The following is a 21,593-nucleotide window of genomic DNA, read 5'->3' on the forward strand; positions in this document are numbered from 1 at the left end:
ATTCTGCTCAGTAGACTCAGTTTGCTAAGCATCAATTTGCAGATGCTCATATATTGTGTTTTAAGGTTTCCTAAGATACTTTTGTGTATATATGCAATTGTTCCTGCTTTTTATATAGGTGCAGCAAGTAAACAAATTGTTTTATCTTTCTTTGCTTTTCATTCCCCACCTTCCCCCAACTCTCTATTTGGTGGCCTAAATTACCTCTATCTTCAGCAACTGCAATAAGCATACATATTAGACTAAGGATATCAAAAAAAGCAGAAAAGAAGGTTCTTGCCCCTAGGGAGTTTACATTCTAATGGAGGAGGCAATACACAAACAACTATCTCTTTTTTCATTTCTACCAGCTGAACCCCCAAAGTTTCCTTCAGTTTGAGCCACATTATAGGTCAAATCCTCCATAAAAATTTTTCAGTGGCAAGGAGATGATCTCAGATTTTCAAAGTCAGGCAGGTTCTATCAAATTTTAAAAGCTTAGGTCAAGTCAGATATATGTTTCTCCACTGAGGACTGTTCTTGACCAAGGAAAAAGAAATTTGTCATCAGAAGATTGGCTAGCTGATGATGAACTATCATGATTGGGGGGGGGTCATATGAAATGGGCCAACATTTTAAATAGATCTCATGTAGCACTCCTACTTACAAACATGGAGTGACTAAATGGGGACAAAAGCAATTAAATCACACAGTTTTAGATCACCTACAGACCTTGTTTCAAAGGTGTGGCCTTTGTTGAACAACTGGTCATGTTTAAGAAGAAATAAAAAATAAATGAAAACCCTACAGTTTATCAGTTTGAAAATACTCATCTATTTTATGTATGTCAGTTTTATTGGCATGCTGTTGGACAAATAGCTTTATGACTCTAATTTCCTCTTCATTGGTGGTGAATTCACCCTTTTCATTTTTGATACTATAATTTGGTTTTCTATTTTTTTAATCAAATAAAACCAAAGGTTTATATATATATAATATATATTATTAGTTTTTTATAAAACCAAATCATAGCTTTATTTTTTAATTCAATAGTTTTCTTAGTTCCAATTTTATTACTCTCTCCAGTTTTTCAGAATTTCTAATTTAGTGTTTAATTGGGGATTTTTAATTTGTTCTTTTTTCTAGTTTTTTAAATTGCATGCATGCCCAAATCATTCATTTGTTCTTTATTTTATTTATGTAAGTAATTAGAGATACAGAATTTTCTTTAAGTACTGTTTTAGCCAAATTCCATAAATTTTGGTATGTTGGCTTAGTATTGTTATTCTTTGATGAGACTATTGATGGTTTCTATTATTTGTTCTTTGACCCATTCATTTTCTTAAGATTAGATAGTTTCCAATTAATTTTTATCTATCTTTCCTTAACTGTTTATTATATAAAATTTGTGTTGCTTTATGATCTGAAAAGGATGAAGTCAATATTTCTGCTTTTCTGCATTTGACTGTGAGGTTTTTACTAATACATGGTCAATTTTTGTGGAGGTGCCACATACCACTGAGAAAAAGATATATTTCTTTCTATCTCCATGAGTCTATCATAGCTGATTTTTCTAAAATTCTACTTATTTCTTTAGTTTACTTTTTGATTAGATTTATCTAATTCTGAAAGGGGGAAGTTGAGGTCCTAAACTAATATAGTTTTGCTATTTCTTATAACTTATCTATCATCTCCTCTAAGAATTTGTATGCTTATACAACTTGGTTATTATTTGTTTAGTATTGATATTATTTCATTATTTGCAGTACCTTTTAGCAAGATGTAGTTCTCCTTCCTTGTCTCTTTTATTTGGACCTATTTTTGATTTTGCTTTGTTAGAGATTAGATTGCTATCCCTGCTTTTTTTTTTATTTCAGCTGAGGCATAAAAGATTCTGCTCCTGTCTTTTACCTTTACTCTGTACATGTCTCTCTGTTTCAAATGTAAACAACATATTGTAGAATTTTGGTTTTTAATCAACTCTACTATCCAGATCCCTTTTTTTGAGAGAGTTCATTCCATTCACATTCACTATTATGATTGCTGTGTATTTCCCTCTGTCCTATTTTCCTTCTATTTATATATTCCCTCTCTCTTCTTTCACCCTGTCCCTCCCCATCATTATTTTCCTTATGACCACTGCCTCCCTCGATCTGCCCTCCCTTCTAACACATCCTTTTCTTTTTCCCTTTCCCTCCTACTTCCCTATAGGGAAAGATAGATTTCTTTATTCAACTGAATATGTATATTATTCCCTCTCTGAGTTAAATTAACTTTGAGTATGGTTCAAAATGCTCACCCCCTCCTTTTTTCCCTCTACTATAATAGGTCATACGTCTTCATGTCAGCAGATAGATAAATGACAGATTAGAGCAAATACGTGTTTCTAGTACAAGCTCATTTACAAAACATTGTGGCAGAGGATAACTGCCAACCAGGTGGAATTTTATTAATTTCATTAAGCCAGGCAGCTTCAATGAATTCTCAGTGAAAATCCATAAGAATACAATAGGGATCATTCTAACTATCTACACTGGATAAACAAAGTTAATCAATCAACCAACCAGCACAAATTGAGTACTTTATTGTAAATACTGTGGATACAAATATAAAAGTAAGACAGTCCCTACCCTCAAAAAACTTGTTACTTAATATCCAGACTATGAAATAAAGCTTTGATAACTCCATCAGTTTAGTTAACCAACACAAATATTGTGGATAGATGGTACAGATGGACAATAGGTTGGGAGCAGAATTAAGCAGGAGAAGGAGCTAGTATTACAAAACATTTGGGAAACTGCATGATGATCCCAAACTTCTAAGTGCCACAATGTCCCATGTCTTTAATGCTACTATTATCCTGGTAATACTATATGGCTATAAATCATGAAATAATACCATCTCAAAATAATCAAATGGCAAGTAACTCAAAACCCATGGGTAAAATACTTTGGTTATAAGACAGTTATAACATTAGCAAATATAATATTTAAAAGATATTTTCAAGGAGTCAGATATGACTAGAAAAGGACATGAACTTAAAAAAGAGGTGACAAAAATGAAAGATATCAAATGTGTAGCTATCTGAATAACACCAGGCTTTTTCCTTAATCATAGAAACATTTCCAGTATGATGGACTTTTCATCTTCATCAGTGGAGGGAGTACGTTGTTTTGAAACCAAAAGTCCATTCATGTATAGCAGGCAAATCACTGATGAATTAAAATAATAATTGGATGCTAACACCATGAATTTCTTTTACTTGGTCACATATAAATGATTAATTTTGAAGGCCTAAAGTTCACAACTATTTTAGAAAAAAATACAACTATATCCAGGAAGAGGATATCAGAACTGGAAAACGTTGCAAAGATATAATTGAACACAAAGTGATATGAATTTTATAATGACTTCTAATGGTCTCCAGGAACTCAGTCCTTCATATTTTTTCCTTTAGAAAAAAAACGAGAGCCTGGTGCCAATTAGGTGGCACAATGGATAGAGCACCAACCCTGGAGTCAGGAGGATCTTAATTCAAATTTGGTCTCAGACACTTAATAATGACCCAGCTGTCCTTGGGCAAGTCATTTAACCTCATTGCCTGGTAAAATAAGAAAGACATGAAAATCAGAAAGATTAGAATCAGATCAATCTTAATGCCTTTTGCAAGGTATCATGGCTCTAAGAGCTAGAAGGGACCTCAACTGAAGAAATTTAAACCCAAAGAAGTTAAAAGACTTATGACTACGGTCACAGAAGTAACAGGTTTGAATTCACATCTTTTGTGAAGGGTAACACAAGTACTCTGGCTTCAGAACCATGGTTAACAGAATGAGCTACATACATTTTTAGGGTATACTTGATGAAAATATGTGGAAATATACTCAAAAAATAGGTAGATTTTTAAAAAGTCCTTGCTACATGATATTATATTTTTATTATTTCACAATTAACAGAAAAACACAGACACCACTTTCTCTAAAGTTATTTATTAGTACTGTTATCATTATAATTAATAGTAGTGTTATTAATATTGTGTTTAAATGTTTTGTCCAACTCTGTGATCTCTTTTGAGGTTGTCTTGGCAATGCTTGACCATTTCATAATCCAGATATTTTGCACATTTTACAGATGAAGAAACTGAGGCAAATAGGGTTAAGTGATTTGCTCAGAATCACACAGCTGGTAAATGTCTGAGGCTAAATAAGAAGTTAGGAAAATGAGTCTTCCAATGTCAGGCCTGGCACTCTATTCACTGTACCATCTAGCTGCTCCATTATTATTAATGGTAATAGTACTAATTACTAGTAAAAGTACCATTATTTAATAGTTAAATTTTAGTACTGATTTATCAGTAATAGCACTATTATTAGAAGTAATACAAACTATTAGTAGTAACTATTATTTAATAATTTAGAGCAATATTTAATTTTAATACTACTATTGTAAACAATAATACTAGTTATTATGACTGATAATGTCTATGCTCTGGGACCCTGGACATATATATTAATTCTCTTTACCTCAGTTTTCTCATTTGTAAAATTATTTGGAGAAGGAAATGGTCTACCATTCCAATATATTTGCCAGGAAAAACCTAAAAGGAGTCACAAAGAGTTGGACAAGACTAATCACTAAACAATAACATTAATAATAACATTTGACTTGGCAGAAAATAATAAAGCCCTAAAGGCACTCTTTTCACAAAGTTTTTCATGCATATGTTAAGATCATGTAAGATTACTTGATAAAAGCAATTACATAGATAATTTGTTTAAAAGAATTGAAGCCTCTTATTATTAACTTCAATTATAGCAAAGAACAGGAAAATAATATATTAACCAACGTCTGTCAGCCTAATCATGGGTTTTTTCTAAAAGGTACAAAAAGAGAGATTCTCTGAATGGTGAAGTGCTCCAGAAGCTCTGTTAGTAGATCAACTGAGTTGATTGCTTTGAGTTCTAGTACCTGACATAATATCTTCAACAAGATGCAAACACTAACAAGATATTTGTCAAGCAGTTCATACTGGAAAAAACAAATGGATATACATCTAGCAGTAGTTAAGAATGTTCATCCTGGAGTTAGGACGACTTGAGGGCAAATTCAGCCTCAGAAACTTCTTAGCTCTATTTTCCTAATTAAGTTCCTTAAATCTCAATGTCCACATATAAAAATGGGGAAAATAGCATCTCCCTCTCATGGTTGTTTTGAAAATAAAATGAGATATTTGTAAAGCATTTGTAAAACACCTTGCAATTCTATAGAAATCTCATTATTATTATTACATACAATTGAAAGCATAGTACTTTGCATTAGTTTATCAGTACTTATATCTGGGACAGGACTATAAGTGAATGATGAATCTGGCCAAAAATTTAACAGCAAGATGTTTGTGGACTGGAATATATGTGGGAAACTGCAGAATTTTCAGCCATTCCAAATTGTTCTTCAGTGCAAAACCCCTTCTTTTTATCACAGGAATTCTTCTGATAGCATTGTAGAAGTTTCAGAAGAATCAATGTTATAAGTGACCCAAAGCAGCAGATCTGGGGTTATCATTAAATTATGACATATTTCTGACAAAGACTATGAAGTGGAACTGTAACAAATGACTATGAGTAAAATATGTGATCAGAAAAAGAGGTGTACAGATCATGTAGCAATAGTGGAATGAAAAAATGGTCAGTTCAAGTGTCGCTTTTAATATCCACTGTATCTTCAGTCACTTTTTTTAATATCCACTTTACATTTTAGAAAACTGAGGTTGTCACTTGCTCAAGTTTTCACAGTTAAGGAGATTTGAACAGAGAGAGGTCTTACTTATTGCCAGTCCAGTGCTCTATCTACTGTACCACCTTACTATTTTAGAACAATTTTTTTTTATTTTAGAACAAATTTTAATGTTTTTGTCAAATTGGTACTTGGAAAGCTTGCTTAGTACCCATATAGGATGGAATACATAGACTCAGAGTCTATATTTTTCATGAGGAGAAAGTGTGCTACAGTAGATAGAAGGTTGGACTTGGAGTCAGGATGATCAAGGTTTATGTTCTTATTTTTACATCTAGTGATCATGTGATCCAGGGATCACATCGGTCTACTTCCACAGACCAATAACATTTTAAATTGCACAACTGTGAAAGTTTAGTTCTTGGAAAGTTCCCACATTGAGACCTCCCTTCACTGATTGAGTTACAAGATCAGGTGAAAAAAAATCTGGTTCTTCTAGTAAATTTAACAGGATTAATAGTATTTTAATTGTAATTTTAAAATTTAAGTAATTAAATTAAATTAAAAGAATTTAATTTAAGTAAATTTTAAATTTAATAGTAAATTTTTAATAGTAAATTTTGAAGATAATAAGTTAAGGGTTATGAATACAGTCACAGTATTTCAGAATTTGTGGGAATCTCAGGGTCTTTAATTCAACCTATATGTGAACAAGAATATCGTCGATTCACACAAGTCAAACTGAAGGTTTATTATTATCAAAACTAAATCTGTTTTCAGCTTCTATCCATTGCTCCAAGTTCTCTCATATAAAGCCTAAACTTTCCTAGAAAATTCAACAAGAGAACTTTACTAGAACCAGAGTATCACCATGTACAAAACTGCTGCACAAAATCATTTGTATATTACATTGATCCTTGTAAATTGGAGAACAAATATTTTAACAAATGTCACTACATTCATCCCAATCTACATGGAATGTAAAGATCTCAAACTATAGAGACATAGCTGAAGAGTTGTTGTTGTGGGAAAAGGGTGAAGTATATGTCATTCTCTTCATTCTTTATACTGTTACAGTTGTCTCAGAAATGGTTTTGGTGAGCCTCTAGATCTAGGAGATCAATATGTCTTTTCAATTAAAAAACCCACTTTTTATCCACCAAACCCACCTTTTCCTCTACCTTATATTATGTATGTACATACATTTCTCTACCAAATATTAAGCATAAAGGAACAACCTGTACCAGGACCATTTAATAATAGTAATTATTGTGCTAACAATAATAAAATGTTATCATTGTTTTTGTTATATAATAAACTCATATTGAACATGCAAAAGGCAAGTTTATCCAAAGAAAACCTTTCATAAGCTAGGCAGTCACCCTTATGTTGAGCAGGCATCTCACAAATGCTTTCCGTTGATCACAAGGTGAATCAGTCAAGGTAGTATTGATGGCTTGGCACAATCCATCCTCACTAGTGAAAAGGAACTCATACAACATGTCCAGCTGTCAGCTAGTCAGTAACATCATCTTCATACACAAAAGACGACAGCTAAAGACATTGTAGTTTGGAGAAACAATTTCTCAGTTGCATGCTCTAATGGTTTTCTCCATGGTAATCATACCATTGTGCTGTTAAAGTATTGTTTGAATAGGTAATTGAAAAAAATTCCCAGTCAAATATCTTTGTAAATATTTTCTTTACTCTTGACTTTATATTGCCCTTTGGTCAAACTATTTCTGATGCATCGTCAACTCTGTTATGACACTCCTTGGGAGAAAAGAAACAGAGCTTGCAAGACACTTGACTAAAAAACGGTGGCTGAACATAAAAGTATGATAGTGACAAATTGCCTTAATACCAGAGAAAGTGAAAAATGGAATCTAAAGGACCATTTGTTGGGGGGAAGAGAGGTGTAAAAATAATATGGGTGTTCTGTGCTAAATCTAGGAAAGTTGAAATTAAAATAAAACTAAGTTTGGATATAAAAGAAGTCTTATACAAGTTTTTACAGCAGGTTAAAATTCTTACTGACTTGGTAATTTTCATTGCTGTAACTTTTTTTTTTACAAACTAGAAATTTTATGGTAGGTGCCTGGCCTGTCTCTTAACTCATGCTAATTATATACATAATTAAATATATTTTTAAAGAGAGAGAGAGAGAGTGAGAGAGAGAGATGACTAGAGCCAACTGGCTTGCACAGGTGTCTTCATAAGAATAGTTTAGTGCTAGATAATAAACTGTACCCCAGTCTACTTGAGTCTGTTTAACAGAGACTTCTTTGCAAGTTGAACTGTATGATCAAAACTAATGTTGAACCTTAAAATAGAGATTACATTTTTTCTGAGAATTTTTATTTCCCATACTCCATCATATATTTAAAGGGGTCATTTTGTAAAGTCATAGCTCTTCTAGATGAATGATTAGTCAGACTTCATGAATCATATACATTTAAGTGTACCTACATTCTGTTCTTTTACTTAAAAAGAAAACAGAGTTCCTTCTCAATGAAAAGCAGGTAACTATACTTTAAGCAATTTTACTTATGATGAGTTGTTTTGGCAACTCTAGCAATCAGTTAATAAATTCACCTCATCAGTCAGGAAAAAAAATACCCATGGGGCTGCAATGAAGTAGGAGATCCAGGTTCCCATACAATAAACGTTGCCAAAATTTTGAGTTTCCTTTTCATGATACAACCCCTAAGGAACCTTTAAAATTTGTCTTGTCCAATCTTTTCATTTTAAAGAACAAAAAACTGAGGTCCAGAAAATTTAAAACACTTTTCCAAGATCACACGGGAAGCATATTCAGTTCTCTGGTTTCAAATCCAGTGCCAAGCTGATAACTGGGGAAATAATGGATAGGTACGCAGAAATAAGTACATAGGAAGAGAAACTAGTGGAGAAATTGGTGAGTTCCATTTGGACACGATGAGGTTAATGCTCTAGGAGAAAATATCTAGCAGACATAGGAAAATGTGGAAGAGAAAAGGTAGAAGGGCTAGAAAAAGGAGAAAAAAAGGAATGGGAAGGGAAGAGAAAAGGTAACTGATGAGCAAAGTTCTGTTGAAATTAAGAATGATAGAAGATGAACTCCAGGACATAGATGGAAGGATTAGAAGGAGGGGCACTTTCTTCTCAGATACAGTTGTAAAGAAAAAAGTGATTGAAGATACAGAGAAGTTGTGAGTAGGATAGAGATTACATTGTTCTAGTGAAATTTCATTTTCTATTCAGAAGAAATGGGTTTGAATTAAGATCCTGCTGCTTGGTGCTCAAACTGAGTGAGTTTCTACAGGCATGCCATCTCTCTGTGTCTCTTTCCTTGACTGTAAAATAGGATTATCTCATAAGTCCTTCTTGATGTTATGAAGGTTAGCTGACCTTAGTAAAAGAGGTCGAAATGTAGGGGCATGTATACCTTTGTACAAACCCTTTGCCCCAAAGTCAGTATAACCCCCTCTTTTCAATGGACACCAGATATTCTTTTAGCAAAGAAGTCAAGAAATGGATTTTTTTCTACCATTTACAAAAAAAAAAAAGAATTTTATGTAAACTTTTCATGGATTGTTCCTAAATTTTAAATGGAATGAGAAATAATCTTTCTCTCTATTCAATTTCTTCTCTCTCATTAGAAGAACTATATTCTGACACCTAAGAGTCCAATTTAAGATATTTTTTTTCCTCTTGTGATTTTCCTCTCATTCTACTATCTTTAGAGTTAAATTTTAAACATCATGCATACTGTGGCAATATAAACTCCCAATAGAAATTCTGCTTATGTTGGAAAAGCAGAACACCCAAGCTGAGAAATGTCAACTAGTTTGGAGAATGGATATTTTCCCTAAAGATTTACTGATGTATTTTTTACCTACACTTTGGGGAATAATAAATTCATGGGAGATTCTACACTTTTGCAGAAGAAATGAAGGATTTTGATTTCAAAAACAAAACTGCTTTGTTTTGGAAATTGTAAAGTGAACAATAAGAGATATTTTAATATTAATGTAGCTAAACTGAAAATATTAATTTTCCATGAGTTTAAGCTACCTCATGCTTTTTTAACAAGAAAAATAATGGCCCATTTGGGATAGATTCAAACCTTTTTAGAAAAAATAAAAATAATTTTTTAAATCATTACACAATATAGTTAAAAGGAGTTTCATACCTTAGTTATATCAACTTATTGGTTTAAATGTGATATATTTAGTAGCATCACAAATTGAGAGGAGGTATAGTAGTATGCATAGAGAGCTAGTCTTAGAACAAGAAAATTTAGATTCAAGTTCACTGCTGAAATATCATACTTGTGTGATTCTGAGAAAGTAACTTATCCTCTTAGTGTCCCAAGCAATTCTATATAATTTCAGAAAAGTCAGTGATCCTGATCTCTTGCTGTGAGGAGAGTAACCAATACCAACTTGGATACCTGGTGGGACATTATATCATCATCTGCCACTGGATCTCACAAGGGAGAGCCTTGAACATTCTAATCACCTCCTTCACTCAACTGACCTCTATCCAGTCATTAATATTCTGTTAGGATTTATTTTTCAATGAGTTACACACTCTCACTTCCTCATACTCTCCCCATCCTGGTGATTCTGATTATATTTGAATTCTGTCATAATATAAACCATATTCTCCATGCCACATTTACTCTTAATCCCTCTCAAACCCATTCCCTAATCCTGCGTCCCACTCCCTAATCCTGTGTCCCACTCCAGAGAGAACCACTTCTTCCTCTGTCTTCTTTGAAATACCTTCTCCATAATTAACAAGTCATCTCAAGTCTTTCCCTTTTGCTTGACTCTCACTGAGACTTTGCTCCTTCCTACTGATATCCCTTGCTATTCTGTTCAATGCTATTTATACTTTCATTTCTACCCTTAAATTGTTGGCTGTTTTAGGCAGGTCAGCTTACTTCTTGCTTCAGATTGTCACTCCTATATTCCCCCTTTGCCACTATCATTCACTAATCTCTCCTCTTTTGAGGTTCATTCAATCCAAATTCTTCACCCAGGCAATATTCTGACAGATTACTGTTCACTGACCCTTCAACATACTCCTTCTTTCTTCAAAGAGCTCAATACCTGGATCACAATCTTTCTACCTACCTCAACTCCTTGCCTCATAGTAGGGTACATGAAGGTACAATACTGATATTTTACCCAAATACTCACACTACCCAGTTCCTTAATCTACTCATTTCCCTTGACCAAATTCTCTACTCCAGTTAGTCATACATTTGATCTTGCCATCATCCACAAGTGTTCCATTTAGATATACATGAATTTCAAATTTCCTTTATCTGAACATAACACTTTTTCATTCCATCCTCCTCTCTGGTTGATGCCCTCTAAACCTGTTCTTATCTTCACTATAACCTCAGTCCCTCCAGTCTTCAGTTCTTGCACCATTAGCCTTGTATTAACTATACTCTTTGCCTACTTCAAACCCCTGTTGAATCATGTAAGTTCTACGCTATCTTCTAAAGTTCCTTGCTCCTTTGTTCTTTTCTTGATCATGCCTTGCCAGACTCCAGCCTTATATTATACCCACCATCTGCCACTTCTGTTCATAATCAGATACTGCTAAACAGAACTAAAGAAAATCAGGAAATCATGCTGACTGGACAAAATACAAATTCATGTTACATAATTTTCAACTGGCCCCTTACTGTGGCTAAGCAATCCTTTTTCACCTCCCAAATTGATTCACTTTTGCACTTACCAAACTATATTCCAAACCTTTTCATGGTCCAGCAGCCTCCTATGACCACCCCTTCCCCAACATTTTTTAATCTTTTATTTTTTAATTTACATTTTTATTTATTTTTACATTACTAAAATAGAATTGTTGTAAGAGTAAGCATAATCCCCCCTCCCCCCTACAAAAATAAAAAACCTCACAAGAAATAAAGTGAAAGAAAGAGAAAAAAAAATGTGCTTCAGTCTGTGTTCTGATACCACCAGCTCTGTCTCTGGAGTGTATCGCATTCTTTATCATAAATCCATCAGAGAAGTTATTTCCATATTTTTCCACAGTTAATATTGCTAATTGTAATTCCCTCCATCCATTTCTCCCTACTACCAATTATTATATTTTCTTTCTCTTTTCACTATGTCCCTCTTTAAACATGTGCTCTGGAGCAGCATAGTGGTGCAGTGGACAGAGCACCAGCCCTGGGGTCAGAAGGCCCCAAGCCCACATCCCATCCCAGAGACCTGGCCCCATAGTCCTGGACAGGCCATCCTTACAAAAAAGTAAAAAAAAGAAAATGTATTAAATCTGACTATCTTCTCCCATGATCCCCAACATTTTAAGTTGAAGACCTTGCCTCACAATTTACTCTGAGTATACCTCTTCTCTTTATCTCACATCACTTGGACATATCCTCATATCTATCTCCTCTCACCCTTGTCTCACATAAAGAGGTGTTCCTTCATCTTTAACAGACAAACCTTTCCACATATGCTCTAGATGCTATTCTATCTCATCTATAGCAGCTGATTGCCCTCCCTATCATCCCTGCTCTTTCTCTAATCTTTAACTTTTCCCCATCTACTGAGTGCTTTCCTGAGGTCTATAAAGAGTATATATATATTTATAAATTTATATCTTCTCCATCATTTCAAAATTCTCACTCAATCTGACCAATCCCTATTTTTACTTTATACTTTAGCCTTCTCTTCATGGCCAAACACCTTGAAAAATCCAATTACATTTGTTACCTACACATCCTTCTTCACAATGACTTATAAAATCCTCATTCCATCCTGAATTCCAACCTCATCATTCAGCTGCAATACTCTTTTAAAACTTCTCAATGACTCTTAATTGGCAAACATAAAATGCCTTTTCTCTATCTTCATCCTTCTTGTCCTCCCTGGAGCCTTTGACTTTTTGATCACTCTTTGTACTCAAAGGTAAAGATTATAGTTAATACTTGCTTGATCTAGTTTTTTCTCTTAGCTATTTCAAGGTTTTTTTCTTGGTTTCTTTTCTTAATCTTCATTCGGGTCAGCCTGTTTCTTAACTGGCCACTGGATCCAGATGGTTCTGGAGGAAAAAGTGAAGCTGGTGACTTAGTATAGCTCTCCCTCACTTAAATCCAAGTTATATACACTTGTAATGGCATCACCCGCCTGATGGTCTCTGAGAATGAAGGACAAAACATACTATGAATCTTCCCTAAGGATATATTCTGTTCCCTATTCTTCTATACTTTCTCATTTGGTGATCTCATCAATTCCCATGGGTTTAATCACCACCCTTATGCAAATAACTTTCAGGCCTATATATCCAGCCTTAATCTAATTACTGAACTTGAATTTTAAATCATTAGGTCCCTCTTGGACCTCTCATAGATTCAAGTCCCATAGTCATTTCAAACTCAAAACATTTCTATTTCAAATTCAACTCTTTGTCTTTTTCCCCCCCAACTATCTTCTCTTGCATTTCCTTATCATTGTCAAGGGCAATGTCATCTGAGCCATCCAAATCCACCACCTGGATTGTCATTCCCAATTCTTCACACAACTCACATATCTAACCTGTTGACATTTAACCTTCATGACATCTCCTGTTCAAGTCATTGCCTCCCCACTCACATAGACTTTACCCTGGTATAGGCCCTCACTATGACAGTCATTAGAATTGCTGTCTTATTGGTCTCCCTGCCTCATCCACTCCTAATCTATTCTGTCTTTCATTCAGAATCCAAAGTGCTGTTCTCTAATGCAAAGGTCTAACCATGTCACTTCCAAGCTCAATAAACTTCAGTGGTTCCCTATTATTTAAATATAAAATGCTATTTGACTTTTAAAGCCCTCTCTTGACTTCTTACCTTTCCAGTCTCCTTATACTTTTTTCCTCTTTCTGGTCCTCAAACAAGTCTCTCCATCTCCCATTTCCATGCTTTTTTAACCAATTGCTTCCCAGACCTGATACTCTCTTCCTCTTCATTTCTATCTTCTGGTTTACCTGGCTTTTTTTAAGACTTGGCACACAGATAGGGATATGGAACAGATGATCCCCAAAGCTCCTTCCAATTCTAGAATTCTGAGAATACTGTGAAAAGACATTTTTAAACTACTACTATATTGGCCTAATTTGACTACAAATGCGCCTCCATTTGAGAAACTATATTGTGAAATGATATTTTTTGTAAATAGTTTTTGTTTCAGTTATTTCCAGACCTGCCCTGCCCCTACCCAATGAATCCTCCATTTTAACAAAGAAAAATATCAAAACTAACAGAGGAAGGGACTATCAGTATATCCAGTGTTCAATACCTATAATTCTCATTTCTCTGCCAAAATAATAATGATAAAAGTAATAAAAATAATCATATTAAAGTTTATGTAATAATACCTTACATAGTTTACATTGTCTTAAGGTCTTCCAAGATTATTTTTATTATCTCATTAGATCTTCACAATTGCACTACCATAGGGTTGTTCTTATTCTTAATTTTCAAATTAAGAACCTAAAACTCAAGAGGCTGTGACTAGCTCATGGTCACATCATTCATGGAGTTACTGAGTCATGATATTTATGCAGCTCTTCCTAAATCCAAGTGTTCCAACCATTATTCCTCTGAAAAAAAAAGTTTTCTTAACTCTTCTTGGAGCCAAGATTGATGCTTCATATTCAGTTTTAGTTGTCTGGTAATCACTACATATATTGTTCTCCTGGTTTTGCTTACTTCACTCTGTATCAATTAATATAAGTCTTTGCATGATAAGTTCTTTAACATGCTCTATTATGCAAGGCTCAGAGGTCCACATACCACAGATTGTTTCTATAAGAAACTTTAGAAAGCATGAACTTTTGAGATGTATGAACTTGAAAGACCATCTTTAGCCAGACCTCATACAATAGAAAACAGCAATGTTTTAACTATCCTCAAGGTTAGAGCTCCCCTTTGAGTGGGCGAGTATTTCAAAGAATCTATGTTTAGTCACTCTCAACCTTTTGAGCCCTTAAAAGCATATACCTATTGCACTTATAGCTTTGAGACTACATCCAATTCTTTTGTGTGTGAAATTAGCCAATTATTTTTTAGTAATTTGAGAATTATTCTGTCAGATAATTATCTTCACATGTGCAACCTTTTTTTATAATGATGATTTGTAAATTAATCTTGGTTATATATTTAAAAAATAAGTTTAAAGCTTGTGGGAAGAGTGTTTAGAATCTTCTTTACAAAAACAGTGCAATAATTATATATGTACTATAACTGGTCATATATTATTCTCTTCCTATCAATTTTGAAGAGAAAGTGAGTTATTGGGTTTTTTTATGATTTCCACCATTAAGCAGAAGTTGTCAGGAACAAAAATTCCTGAAGTTTTTGAGTTCTTAGGAAAACCAGTTAAAGAATGAACTTGAAATTGTGGTTACTCTGAAAATACATAGAAGAACTCATTGTTATTCATATTTATAGGTTGCTTTTATCTAAATGAGTTGCCTTCTGCTCCTATTACTGACAGTATCAACCTTTTTTGAAGGGGAAGGATAACAGGAATCATATTCTAAGATGCAAAGTTCAACAGTGTCTAACAAAATTTTTACATATATATATGTTCATATGTATGTATACATATAAATGTGCATATATGCATATGTACATATATACATGTGCAAATATACATAGATATTTATGTGTATGTCAACATTGTGATTTCATTATTCCTGATATGGAAATTCTTTCTACATGACCTTAAGAAATTCTTCTATAATATATATAATCTTAGAGAGTTGATTGGGATTCTGATAAAATTTGACTAATTTGACTAATCCACAGTGACTCAATCAGTAGGAGTTTTGAGGAATGGAACCCAAGATTCCCTGATTATATGATGCTAAAGCAAGCTTCCTAGCCACTGTTGTACTTTACCTCTCTGAGTAATATTATGGCTTAACTTTGCACTATTCACATAAATCTTATATTTATGTAGAAAACAAGGGAAATTAAATTCTCCTTACTATAAATAGTAGAGTTAACCATTCTGCTTATTTCTTCAATGGTTTGCATCTGAATGAGATGCTCATTGCTTTCACTGTCACCTCTACTCCATGGGTGGGATAGGGTAAAACAGCAGGAAATTTTGAGATGGTCTGAAAAAGTTTAACCCTCCCCCATTGTAATAGTAAAATATTATTGGGGAAAAGAGACCCAGGAAAGAAGGGTGTCTTTTCTTTGTGCCAGTCAACTTTTATAGGCTTCAAAGGGTTACCTGAACTCCAGCTTATATAACTGACTTGATTTGAAGTTGCTCAATAGAGGAGATAACAGTGAAACTGTACTATAAAAATAAATTACTATCATGAATATTAAGCAACAGGAATATAATAAACATGACTGCTTATATGATTCTGATTTATTGATACTGATATACTTGTAAATTACAACACTAAGTGTTCATTCTAGTTGTTTCAGAATATGTGCCAAATAAAGCTTGGTGGACAATTCCTGCAGACCTTGACATCTGCTACCAAATTCCTACTTCAGTGCTCCCAGCATCATCTTTCTCATGTAGACGGACTTGATACCATTTGTGCTTACTCTCCCATTTTGTTCCCCTACCCCTGACTGGCTGAATTACTTAGATTGCCTTTTAGCTTTTAAAACTAGCACCATGGAGGTTCACTTCTGATTGCAGTGGAACAAATCCAACCACAAACTCTACTCCAAGCTATCACTGTTCTGCTAAATAGTGTTCACTATTAATCGAGAGATTCCATAACTCCATTTTTGATCCTCTTGGCACTTACGTTGGGATTTCCCAATGTTAAGAATTACTATGTTTGGCAAATGAGCATAGTAATGAGAAAGCCAGATCATTGGTGCTTTAGGGGTTATATAAATAAGAGACATCTTGACTTTTAATAGAAGTCTCCTGCTCTGCATGTATATAATATTACATAATGAATGGCTGCAAGATTATAGTATAAGTCAATAACTGCTACTGTTGCTAACAAGAGTAATAGATACTGAAGTTCCCTTCAGTTGGAATCTACTATCTGCATATGAGATTAGATAGATATGAAATTTTACATTTTTCTTATCCAAACTTTGCTTTCTACTCTGTGATGGAGATAATTTGGGAAGAATCATTTTTATTGATAATCTTAAAGCTCCTTGAGGGCAGGCAAATAATAATTGTGAAGCATATATCAAAAGACTTAGGATATAGTAGGAGATTAATGAATGCTTAGTAAATTGAATATTGAGCCTGAGGCTTTTACAAGAAACAAGTTAACTTCATTATCCTTTTGGGTACCATTGATTGCAATACACTCTATAAGTTTGCAAGAAAGATACAGTTTTATAAAATATAAATTCAAGTAAACAAAAAAGATGAAATTTCAATTTACGTTAAGTATATAATATAAGGGAACATAATTATAGGCATCTAGAATTCATGGTTTGTAATGTATCAGTCATAGTAATGAATAAAATATAAACAAATTAAATATGAGAGAAGAATCAGTTGCTTAGAGAATTACAGAGTTGGGATGCAGTGTGATACAGTGGAAAGAATGCTGGACTTTGATCAAAGGACCTCAGTTCAAATCGCATCTTTGCCATTTACTACCTGTATGACCTTGGGAAAGTCAGTTGATGTCTCTGAGACTTAGTTTCTTCTATAGAATGAAGAAATTCCTTCCTTCCTATAGTCCCTTCTACCTTTACATCTAGCAACATGTCAGAACAACATTTGACAGGTTTAGCTCTTTTCCAGCATGTATATCTGTAATTCCCAGCTCCTGGAAAATTCTCATCCTTATGTCACAATTCAGTTGGGTAAACTAAACATATTCACATAGAACAGAAAATAATCTTTCACACCTAAGGGATGGTATTAATGTTATAGGAGTTCAAAGAAGGAGAAAATGTTCTGAAATGGTCAGGGAAAGTTTAATGAAGGTTCAGGAAAGTCTCAGTGACAGAAAGAAAGGCATATAGGATGTTATACTTTGGAAGTGGGAATGACAATAGAATGATAGGGAATAGTGTAATGACTCTCCTGGCTAGGGCATAAAATTTATGCAGAAGAGGAGTGGGAGATAAAGCTGTGGAGACAGGGTAGAAATGGATTATGAAATATCTTAAGTGTCACAAAGATATCTGGACCTCAACCTATAAACAAACAGTTGAAGGTTTTGTATGATAAAGCAATGAAAAGGGAAAGTAGTCACTAGTTAGGAAGATTTACCTGGTGATTTACAGGAGTGATAAAGAAAAAAAATGGAGGCAAATTAAAAGGTTGATGAATTTCATCTATATCTTGGTGGCTAGTGAGCTGTTTGTCCTTTGGAAAAATTACAAAATTTCCCATGACATGGTGAACTAGAGATCTCTTCCTAAGATCCCTTTCAGTTCTAAAATTCTCTGGTTTTGTGATTGAATAGGATGCCAATATATTGGAAAAGAAAAAAGTGAATAAGAGAAATATGGTAAAGAATATGGATATAAAATAAAATGAAGAAGATAAATCTCATGTTTGAAGATGATCAATTGATGGAAGAATAGGTTTTCAATGCACAGAAATTATTAATATATATACATAAATTTATATATATATATATATACACATACATACATATACATATATAGTTGTTCAGTTATTTGAGTCAAGTCCAACTTTTCATGACTCAATTTGGTGTTTTCTTCACAAAAATACTACAGTGATTTGACATTTCCTTCTATAAGTCATTTTACAGTTGAGGAATTGAGGCAAACAGGGTTAAATGACTTACCCAGGATAATCAAATTTGGATTCAGGAGGACAAATCTTTCTGATTCCAATCCCAGTATTTTATACATAGATATAGATAGAGATAGAAATATATGGATATAGCTATAGATAGAGATAGAAATAGAGATAGAGATATATATATAGCTAGAGCTAGAGCTAGAGCTATAGATAGATAGAGATAGAGATAGAGATAGAGATAGAGATAGAGATAGATTAGATATAAATATAGATAGATATAGATATAGAGATAGAGATAGAGATAGAGATAGAGATAGAGATAGATAGATATAGATATAGATATAGATATAGATATAGATATAGATATAGATATAGATATAGATATATGATGATAGAGATAGAGATAGAGATAGATGATATAGATATAGATAAATATAGGTATAAGTATGAGTATGGGTATGGGTATAGGTGTAGGTATAGGTATGGGTATAAGTATAAGTATAGGTATAGGTATAGGTATAGATATATAGATATACACTACACCTTGCACATGATAAGTATTTGTTAAAAAAGGAATAAATAAATATAATTAGGAAAGTAAGTTGGTTTGGGTAAGAATAAATGATTGGAATAAAAATATAAGCATTTTCCTTTTAGAGATGATATTGACAAAACTAATGTGCCTTGTAGAACTATGAATTAAGAAGCAGTTGGCAAAGTTTCGTTTTTATACAGGTAAAAGTGAATAGAATTTGTCTACTCACTTCTGATCAATCTGTGGAAGGAATAAAGCAGAGGATGTAAGAAAGCTTTATGTATGTGGCCTAACTTGGGAGGAATTTAGGAAACAGTTCAGAGACAGATATAGTTTAACTATACAATGAGATCACAATAGACTTTGAAAGAAGCAAAGAGAATGTTGTTAGAAGAAAAAGATGGATAAAATGTCATTTTATTTTGTACCTGTTCAAAGAAAGGTACTGAAACAGAGAGTAAGGATCTTGAATTTGATCTACAGTATAATACCTCAGTAAAGAGAGGCATTAACCAGGATCAAAATCAGTCTTAGAAGAACAGTTCAAATCTGACTTCAAGGATCACTTTATCTTGTATATGGAACTACATCTTAGTTCACCTAGTACAATGGAAACAAAACAGAATTAAAAAGGTAGAAAAGAATACAAGTTACTAAAAATTAACATGAACTTCAGTTTTTAATGATTTTTAAAAATATATAATATATTTTGCCAACAAGATTCAGTTCTCCTAGGGAAAAAAATGTAAATGTCTTAAATTAGGCTTCACATTTAGGGAAAATCTCCCATTTGAATGATTATGAATTAATTCTAAAATACTCCCTGATTACTAAAAACTATTATCTATATAAACAGTGCAGGCAAACTCAGATTTCCTTCCAACTGTAATATTGTTGATCTAAAATTTGAAAATCAAGTCCAGAGATAAATAAATGGAGGAGTGAATAGAGAACTAGCCCTGGGGTCAGGGGGACCTGAGTTCAAATTCAGTTTCATACTTTTAATAACTATGTGACCATGAGAGTCACTTGACCCTGATTGCCTCCCCCAAAAGGGAAAAGTCCAAACATATGCAAGAATGTGTCTTGAAAAAAATATCAACAACAACAATGAAAATTATTTATAAATTGGGATATTTGGTTTTTATTATTTTATTTTTATTTTTAATATTTATTAATCATCCTAAAACTGTTCTACTTCTGCTCATTTCCTTCTGCATCTGTTGATAAAAGTCTTCCCAGTTTTTTCTGAAATTGTCTATTTCATCATTGTTTTATAGCACACTGATACTCCATTAAATTCACATACCACAATTTGTTTAGCCACTATCCAATAGACCTCCTTAGTTTCCCATTGTGTATGGCATATACAAACATCTATAAATGTAGATATATAGGTGTATGTATTAAATTATCTGTTTATACATATAAGTGTATTTAATCTTTTTTCTGTTTGTTAATGTTTTAAATTATAGATCCTTTTCTTTCTGTGATTTAAGTGCTGACCTAGTAGTGACATAATTGAGTCAAAAAATAATAAGCACAATTTGCTTACTTTGTAAGCATAGTTTCCATTTACTTTCCAGTATGGCTAGACTAATAATTTATCAACAGATAATAATAAACCTGTTTTCTCATATTTTGGAATATTTTTAGAGATGTCATTTACCCAATTGCTATTGTAAAGACATCACATTTTATCAATTCAATTTTGTTTTAAAATTTTAGACCAATTTCTTAGAAAGTATCTCTCCCTCTCCCTCTCCTTCTCTCTGCCCCTCTCTCCTTCCCTCCTTGCCCTCCTCCCTCCTTCTCTCTCTTCCTTTGAACTATCCACTATTATAAGCATAATAATCTGTATAAAGGATTGGAAGAAAATACCTATGATCCAAGAAAGTAAAAAGATTCTCAGATCAAAACATATATATATGTATATATAAAACATTAAATTCACTTAAATTTCAAGCATGTAGTTATTATTATTATTATTACAGCAATTTATCAATCACTGAACATATATATATATATATATAGTTAATAGGATCCAGTGATACTATCATGTCAAAATTAAGTATCTTTCATAGTTATCATTATTTTCTATTTGTAGATCTAGTTTGTACAAGTTGTCCTTTTGGCAAAATATCATTTATTCTCTCTATCACAATAGATGAGAAAATTTGCTACTGTACATTTCTTGAATTTTCAAAGAGCTAAAATATCTCAAACATTTCCTCAATAATTGCCTTGAGTATTATATGTGGCATGTTTTTTATTATTTTACCTGTTATGCAAATCAAACGGTAACATTGACTGATATTCAGCAAAGAATCCTTGACTATCAAAAGCAGAGTCAATTTAAGCTAAAGATTATTTACAGTGTTGTGACTAAATAATTCAAGTTTGAATGAATATGCATGGTTGTATGACAGGAAATCCTGAAATTTGTAATATACAGGATAATAATGATATTTTACATGTACAAATAGCTTTCAAAATTGAGGCAATATGGTATAATGTGGAATTGACTCTGGAGTCAGACCTGCATTCAAATTCTATCTTTGATGCTTATTACCTATATAAACGTAGTCAAATTATTTACCACAGTCAGGCTT

The 21,593-nt window shown here is 33.1% G+C and overlaps 1 protein-coding gene across 1 annotated transcript in view; it reads left to right on the forward strand.

Moving 5' to 3' along the window:
• The window catches only part of ARHGAP15 (Rho GTPase activating protein 15), an 871,958-nt gene that overhangs the window by 634,107 nt on the left and 216,258 nt on the right, over positions 1–21,593 (forward strand). The window contains exon 12 of the mRNA XM_074215108.1: positions 5,932–5,952. Within this exon, the coding sequence (XP_074071209.1) occupies positions 5,932–5,952 (21 nt within the window). The remainder of the gene's footprint in view (positions 1–5,931; positions 5,953–21,593) is intronic.

This window comes from Macrotis lagotis, chromosome 1 (assembly GCF_037893015.1).
Source record: "Macrotis lagotis isolate mMagLag1 chromosome 1, bilby.v1.9.chrom.fasta, whole genome shotgun sequence".
Lineage (NCBI taxonomy): Eukaryota > Metazoa > Chordata > Mammalia > Peramelemorphia > Peramelidae > Macrotis > Macrotis lagotis.